General features: G+C 35.9%; 1 protein-coding gene across 1 annotated transcript in view; it reads left to right on the top strand.

Moving 5' to 3' along the window:
- ARID4B (AT-rich interaction domain 4B) overlaps window positions 1-8,488 on the top strand; it is a 77,693-nt gene that overhangs the window by 45,862 nt on the left and 23,343 nt on the right. The window contains exons 11-15 of the mRNA XM_031552194.1: window positions 1,591-1,663; window positions 2,180-2,274; window positions 3,264-3,361; window positions 3,574-3,841; window positions 4,762-4,934. Of these exons, the coding sequence (XP_031408054.1) occupies window positions 1,591-1,663; window positions 2,180-2,274; window positions 3,264-3,361; window positions 3,574-3,841; window positions 4,762-4,934 (707 nt within the window). The remainder of the gene's footprint in view (window positions 1-1,590; window positions 1,664-2,179; window positions 2,275-3,263; window positions 3,362-3,573; window positions 3,842-4,761; window positions 4,935-8,488) is intronic.

Below are 8,488 nucleotides of genomic sequence, written 5' to 3' on the forward strand. Positions count from 1 at the left end.
CAGTACTGTGTACCCCTCACCCCAAAACCAAAGAACAACAAATCTTAATACATTCCAATTGGAGCATTTGTGGTCATATTCAAGTTTGATGGTAGCAGTGTTAACTTTCTTAACCAAGCATTTATCTACATGTATGTGTCTGTACTACTGCAGGGCTGCAGCATTGCTCCTCATACCAATGGAGGATTACTATATACTCCCAACTCCTTCTGGCCCTACCTTGTGAGGTTGTAACCTGTCCTCCTTGCTCATCAAAGTAGCCTGCACTGAGTTTTGCTGGTGTACTAGGTAGTGGATAGATGCTTATCCTCTCATGTCCCTCACAGAGACTTTCATCTTGTATTGCCTTTGCAGTGGCTTTGACTGGAGTACTTCATTTGTAGTACTTCATGAAGTACTTTTCGTTGTACTTCTGTTATTAAATATGCTTAAACGTTAACAGTTTCAGCACAGTGCAAATAGTTCTTAATTTTTTTTTGTGCTGGTTTGCTTTAGTACATTTTCCAACTGTGTTTAATGGAGAAGGGGAAGTATACAGCAAAAAAACCCTGCTACAGCTTTCCTTAACCTGATTTTCAGCCACAGTTTTTGTTTCTTTTTTTGTCATGTTTAATATTGTATTCTATTTCTACTGATTTCTGAACTGCCTTGGTCTGACTTTAAATGCAGTGTGTTTTTGAGGCTTTAATGCTTAGCAAAAGGAGGGTGTTGAAGGATGAAAAAATAAACATGGAATGGAGATCCACACACAAAAAAGTTTTAGAGTTTATTACTTAATTTTAGAAGCTTTCCAGGTAGCAGAGAAAAAGGAATGTAGAAAACTAACTTCTCTTCAGCATATTGTTTTGAAGTAGCTTAGTCATCCATTTCTAAGAATTCTGATTATAGGCTTAATATTTTATTACAACCGGTTGTCGCAAGTGACATTTTCTAATGAAATTAAACTCCAGTGCTTTGTTTGGAAACCCCACTGTTTATTAATTTAAGTAAATCTAATACAAGGATTTATTAGTGCAATGAACTGAATATCCAAAATGTCCATTGTTATTTCAGTTCTGGGATTGATCCTGCTCACTACGCACGCATTCAGCTGGTACCTCATGGCAGTAGCATGCGGTGTCATTGGCTGTGGTTTGTCAGTGCTGTGGATTAGAACTTCTGAGAAAGTGCAAGCACGATTTTATCTTCTACTTCATTCCTGAAAGTTGCACAGTACATCCAAGCATTAAGAAATTGATTAACTGCAGAGGAAATAGAGATCTGATATCCCTTGAGCATTAATACTGGTATCTCCCAGACTTTGTGTAAAGGAACAAAATTATTGATGGTATTTATGATATCTATGACAGTGATTCATCAAAAATCCAGTTTCAGATGTGTCATTACAATTACTGTCTTATGTATGTTGATAAAGTGTGCTACGTAAAACTCAATGTGGCATAGCACTGAGGCCAATGTTATTCTTTGTATAGTTTCTTGTTCCTGACTACAGTAAAAACAAACTTAAACTTTTGAACCTAAGTGATTTTCTTATTGATGGCCTGTAACTCTTAAGGGTGAAATGTTTGTGCTTTTTTTTGTTTTTAACAGGAGGAAATAGAGCCTTTTCCTGAAGAAAGGGAGAACTTCCTTCAGCAATTATACAAGTTCATGGAAGACAGAGGTATACATTTCCATGTTTGACTTGTTAGATTTAGAGGTATTGCTTAGCAATACTTCAAAGACCTGAGTCTGTGAACTAGTAATACTGTACAGTTTATTTTTTGAAACAGTGAGATTGCATTCCTTGCTGCAGGCTTCCCGTCCTCTTAGGAGATGAGTCTGTCTGTTAATTCTGGCCCTCAGCAGGACAAGGCTGGTTCTTTTAGAGGCAGCTTTTTCAGTGGGTGAAATAGAAGTGAATATATAAGAAGCAAGAGAAGTTGCATCGTTTGTGCATACTCAGTAATATATGGAATAATGCAAATATATGAATTTATTTATATTACTGAACTATATAGGCAGAATGGCTTATTAAAACTCGTGAGTTTTAGTTTTGACAAAAAATAAACAGTAGATGCACGAGATGGTCAGAAAATTTACCATACTATTTAACAGTGTAGTAGCATATGTGGAGTGGATTTCATGTTGCTCTCAAAAAGATATTTCAAAACACCTTAATAACTGTCTATCTTTACAGGAACTCCTATTAACAAACGACCTGTACTAGGATATAGAAATTTGAATCTGTTCAAATTATTCAGACTTGTACATAAGCTTGGAGGATTTGATAATGTGAGTATTACTGATCTGTAAAGTCTGGGGATGACGTTTTTCCTTATGTAGGAATAAAGAAAAAATCTTGTGTAGCAGCTCCAGATATTAAAATTGTATTCTACCAGGAACTAGTTATATTTTAAATCAGTTGTCTACTCACTGTGTTATTATTGTTGTATAAAATGAGCCAGCATGTGTGATTCTGTGAGATTTCAAGAAAGGTCTGTGATAAAATTGTTACCCTGAAGTGAAAAGTGTTGCTGCTCGGTAAAATCCCAAAGGCAGGTAACCGTAAGTTCAAGTTGGTTGTGAGACACTTAACCCCTATCTATTCTGGGCAATATATAGAGGAACGTGCTGACTGGAATTGGTCTTAGTGCAGTAGTTGATGCATAGGGAATTCTTGGTCAAGCAGATTCTGTTACTGCTTCGAGCTACTTCTCATAAATCTAGCCTGTCAGCTGAGGAGGTTGGTTTGTGCTGTGCGGCCTTTCTACTATACAAGGGAGGATCTTGTACTTAGTATCGCAGTAGATCTGCTTTACCTTCACAGATGGTGAGAAATGAGCATGTCACACTGTCACAAAGCTTTGACACTGAAGAGTGTGTTAAAGATATACAGTAGCTACCAGTCTTAGTTTATCTGATGCAGTACTGCAGGGATGTAGTATTGTTAATACTTGGAATGAGTGTTTTTCTTTCCAATTTAATTAAAATTCTAGATGTGATATTTCAAGAATTATTTTAACTATACTGATCTTTGTATTTGTTTTTCCTTTATTACCACCTGGAGAGAAGGGCCAGCTGTGGCTTACTGAAGTGCGGAAATGCTAAATTACTACAAGTAGTTACACTAGGCTAAGTTTGTGTTACAGTGGAAGTACAGTGTATGATAAATAGAGATTTTGTAGAGAGAATTAAATATTATTGTATGAAATTGTAGACACAGCTTGGTCCTCTATGTCAGTGAGTTAATTCAGCAACCATCATTACATTTGCTTTAACAGATTGAAAGTGGAGCAGTGTGGAAGCAAGTTTATCAAGATCTTGGAATCCCTGTATTGAATTCAGCTGCAGGATATAATGTTAAATGTGCATACAAAAAGTAAGTAATAAGCAATGCAGTTTATGCTAAAACAGCACTAAAATAAGTAGAGATCTTGTGGTAGCGGTGGAAATATACATAAGTTCTGTACATTTGGTTGTAGTACAGTCTTTGTAAGCTTTAAAATATATTGCTCCTGTTAAGTTTCTGGTAGATAGCATGATTTTTCTTCAAAAAACTTGCTTATCAGAAGCTTTTTTTTTTTTTTTTAGATATCTCTATGGCTTTGAAGAGTACTGTACATCAGCAAATATTGAGTTTCAAATGGCATTACCAGAGAAAGTGACAAGCAAGCCTTGTAAAGACTGTGAAAAAGAAAAAGATTTAAAGATGCGTGAAGATCCAGAGCAGGATGTAAAAGAAATAAAAGTGGATAAGGAGGAGCGCAAGCAGGAGGAAGTAGCAACAGTACAACAAGAAGAAAAAAAGCTAGCTGAGAATGATAATGAAAGTAAAGAAAATGATAAGCCCACTCTTCTGGTAAAATATTTTCATGTTCATATTATAGCCTGTTGATAGAGACAGTGTGTTGATAACCAATGAGTTTGTATTAAGACTGAAATCTCTGTAACGGATTTAAAACAAGACAAACAACATGCTGTAGGTTAGTTTTGAGCTATATTTATCTCTTAAGTGCCTGTCTTAGAGATTCGTGATGTCAAAGGCTTTGACTTGGTAGGAAGCAGCTGCAACTTTCTACCTGTTTGGGGCCCTCTCGAGTCAAATGGAGACCACTTAGCATGCGGCTTTATTGTGATCTGGATAATACATGCTCACAGCTACCTTCAGTGCTGATACTCCTATTTTGTATTGAACTAAATACAACTAAGAACTAAGCCCTCCTAAGTTCTACAAAGATATGATATATGCAGTGGCATAATTAGCTCATCGATCCAGAGAGACAAATCTTTTTACCTTTTCAAAATTCAGCACTGATCCAGTGGTTTAAGAAAAGGAGACGTAGGGTGGTAAGCTGAGCAGTGAAGGCACAGCAGTTTGCTCTGGAAGCAGTGTAGTTTTTCAAGTCAATATGCAACTTAGCTGTGATGTATGCAGGTGGCACCAGCCTTGGCCTGTCTGCTGCTACAAGCTCCACAGTGACCATTAGTGCTGATGTTTCTGCGTCCTGAGTGCAGACGTATCCTGTGAAGTGTTTTAAGAATTGTGTGCTAATATTGTTGTAGCAAAAACTGCCTAGGAGACTGGATTCAACCAAGGACTGTTGTACTTACATTGAGAATTTCAAAAATAAAACCAGTGGAAATGCTGTAGTTTTAGAACGAGCCCTAGAATCTAGTGCTTTCTTTTTCCCTTCGCAATAACTTGTGCATTTTGTTTTTCTGAAATCCTCTGAATTTTTATTTTTTCTTGTAAATTAACTGAAGGTTTTATTGTCTTAGGGGAACAAAAAAAATTTGCCAGATTCAGTGTATACGCAGCCTGACCAAGAAAAGGACTTGAATGTAATCAAAACTGAAGATGAAACCAAATTAGAAGATAAAGAAGAGGAAAAGATTAAAGAAATGGAAAATTCTACCATAAATGCAGAGGCTGACGAAAAAGACAAATCAGGGTAAGTTACTCTGTTTGTAATCAGATAAGGCAACCGATGTGTGCTCATTAGCTTTACTCCTGTAATTTGAACTTCAAATCAGACCTCCTGCTACTATTAGGCTCTATTTTCTGAAGACCTGTATGCTCCTATCTTTCTCATGGTCAGTGCTGCTGAAGTTATTAGTCTAATTAAAAATATGTAACAATTTTTAGAAAGCTTTACATAAGGCTTTTAAAAGATCCAGGCCAAAATATTTGCAAGCTGAACAAGCAATAGAATGTACAAATCTCACTTAAAACAAAAATATTGCCTTCATTATGAATAGTATTTGTTTATTTAACTTGATTGCTAGATTTTGTTGTTGGACAGTGGTATGCTCTGGGTAACATGGGAAGAGAGAGAAATACCTTGCATCATTTAGTAACATTCACTCAGCAGAGATGACGCTTGCGGGAGACTCTTGTGCAGCCCTTTAGATGTGAAATTTTGAAAGTAGGAGGTGAATTACTTGGTCCTGTGCACCCTTAATACTTCCATGAATGAAATGTACACAGTTGACTTTAGTTATAGAGTTGACAACTTTTCACATTTCAGTGGAAAAAATAAAAAATAAAAAATTGACAGCCAGATCTTGAAAAGCAAAACCGAAAACCAACTGTAAAAACAACAAAGAATTTTAACATAGCATATTGTTTTCCCTGATCTATAGGGTGGTAACAGTTCATATTCTTAGAATTAGAAGCCTTGTGCAGTATGATCAGTATGATTTCAAGCAAGAAGACATAGGTAGCTGTTATGGGTCATCTGTCAAAGGTCTAATTTAACTGAGTATATTGTCTGTAACTGAAAACAGTACAGATGCTTAAAGGAGAAACTTTTCTTAAGAGGGAAAGCAGCTTATGGCACCTTCTCTTTCTGAGCAGTCTGAGTCTCAGGGATTTTTTATGTAGTTAATAGCAGCTGTTGCCTGACCACTCATTTCCTTGTTCATTCCACTCTTTCTTTGCTATATTTAGCAGGTAAACTTTCTTCCATCTTAATATCAGCAACTGTTATTGCTTGTTCTGTTCCATTAAAAGTTTTAACAGAATGTTATAGCTCAGTGTGTTGATTTCCAAGTTCATTTGAAAAAGTTTTTCAGTTTTATTGTAAGCGTTTTGATTTCTGAAAGAATTCCCCTGCAAAATGTCATCTTCCCTATTCTCAAGGAAATCCCATTGAAAACTTGTATAACTCAGAAATCCAGAATAACAAGAAAAGTCAAATTTACCTGAACACAGTAGAAGAATCTTTTCCCTGTGTATGTGAATTTATTTATGTCCTAGGTGACAATCATTTTAAAAGGCTGGTTGGTGGAATTTTACATCTTGTTTTATAAGAGCAACCAGAAAAATGGTTCTGTAGCAGGTTTTCTGAATTTTCAAAAATATTAAAGACTAATTTTATGATCCTTTCAAAATATTTAACTGAATGTCAGAAAACCTTTGCACTGCTGATTGAAAAGCTGTAGTTAAAAAGATCCCTAAGTACTCTGTGTGTTATTGTGGCGATATTTAATACTTGCTTATATTTGGAAATAAGAGTGGTTTAAAACTTATCGTGCTGCTATAGGAAGAAAGTACAGCTGTACGCTGCATTTGGTCTGCATAGTAGTTCTTTTTATTATTATTTCTGATTCATGTCTGGATTATTTATAGCAATAAAAACATGATGTTCTCTTGATTTTTTTTTTCTTTTTTTTTTCCCTTCATAAAACCAAAAAGATGTTTTCCCTTAATTTTCCCCGATTCATCTGATGGTTAGGCTTTTCTCTGCTTCTTTGTACTCATCCAGTAAAGATTAGCATTTTCTGTTGCGATTCATTATTTTTTGTATTTTTGTAGGAAGTTGCTTGGAATAGAAAACATAATTCTAAAAATAGATAGAGGTGATGGTATCATTATTTCCAGGAGTATATCTTCCTGGAATAACATAAACTTATTTAAATGAAAGGCCTGTAGCAGCTTGTAGTCTCAGCATTTATAAGCAGCATTAAGTACTGTAGAAGTGCTGTTAGCTTAATTTCTTTTGCTATTTTTCTAGAGATTGATAGGATTTTGTACTTCCTATATGCTGCAAGGAATTTAAAAATGATGCTGACATCCTAAGTTCTTGAAAAAATGATTATGATATACCTTTGTGGTATAAACACCATAAGGTTTTTGTGAGCCCCTCTCCTTATCGGAAGGGAAAAATGTTGTGGATCGAGTTCTGTGCTGAACTAATATACAAATGAAAAAAAAGATAATATACAAAGCTAACATACAAACTGTAAAATGCATCTTTATAGATTGAAAGTTAATCACAGAATATCGCTGCAGACTGATTTTCTTTTTTCCTCAGTGTACTCCTGAAATGAAGTTTTTAAAATATTGACTATCTTCCACAGTGCTAACCAAATAGCCAGTCAAATGGAATCTAATATTACATGAGGCAAATTCATAGAACTGCTCTTTGAACTTGTACTTCTAGGAATTACATCCTGTAGATACATCTTCGTGTAGCATCTTTTCATAGAGATGCAAGAAGACAGAAAATCTTCAGGGTTGCGTGCAGAATGCATTGGGTGGACAGGAGCAAATTTGCATCTTTGTAGTCTCAGGATATACTACTGGAAACCAGAGCTGTTTTTGATTTCCAGAGGGTTTGCTTCTGCAAAGCCATGCATCTCAACCCCTTTAGAAAGCAATTGCTCCCATGTTACCCCATTGGACTTTTCTGCACAGAGTTCAACAATACGGTAAATAGGAAGAAAGCCTGAATGTGGTTCTCTTTCTCTTCCCTGAGTGTCTGTATCTTAGCTACCTGAGTATCTGTGCACTGAGAACGGTGCAAGAGGCAGCTTACCTCTCGTTCTGTTTGTTCCTGTGTATGCTTTCCTTGTTTTGGCATGGCCTGGGGAGGATGCATGCACTACATCCTGTTTTCTGCAATTTAGTCTTTAAATAATATGAGAAGGCTGCCTTCCTGGTCAGCTGCTTTTGGATGGCTTTAGGAGATGTATTGCTACTTTTTGTAATGTGTTACTTCTCATGGCTCTGTCCCAGAGGGATCTTTACCAAAATAGCCTTGTAAAACTTGTCTTTTTCCTGATGTACGTTATTTTTCAGTCAGTAAGTGAGAAAGCTTAAGATTTTCTTTTGTAAGTTCCTGGTAAATTTGTTTCTGAAGTAATGGTCTTTGGATGCAGCTTGCTGTACTTGCTGCAGTTTTTCTTCATGGCTGCTAACAACAATCTATTGTAACTAACCCAAAGACTTGAGTCAAAGCCACCAAATTTAAAACTAAGAGTTGCTTTGCTGCTCCACGAGCCTTCTAGACGGTGTAAAGAGAACGTGCTCTGAAGAGGCTGAGGCTAGAAGCCTAGTGAAGTTTATTAAAAAAAAAAATTATACACTAATGAAATCAAGAGTAAGAGAGTTTGAAAATTTAATGATGCAGTTTATGCACTGAAGGGCAGGTTAATTGCTAATTAGCAAATATTAGCAAGGAAATTTTTATTCCAGGTGATTAACACCAAGTGTGATTTTTTT

This window comes from Meleagris gallopavo, chromosome 2 (genome assembly GCF_000146605.3).
Source record: "Meleagris gallopavo isolate NT-WF06-2002-E0010 breed Aviagen turkey brand Nicholas breeding stock chromosome 2, Turkey_5.1, whole genome shotgun sequence".
NCBI lineage: Eukaryota > Metazoa > Chordata > Aves > Galliformes > Phasianidae > Meleagris > Meleagris gallopavo.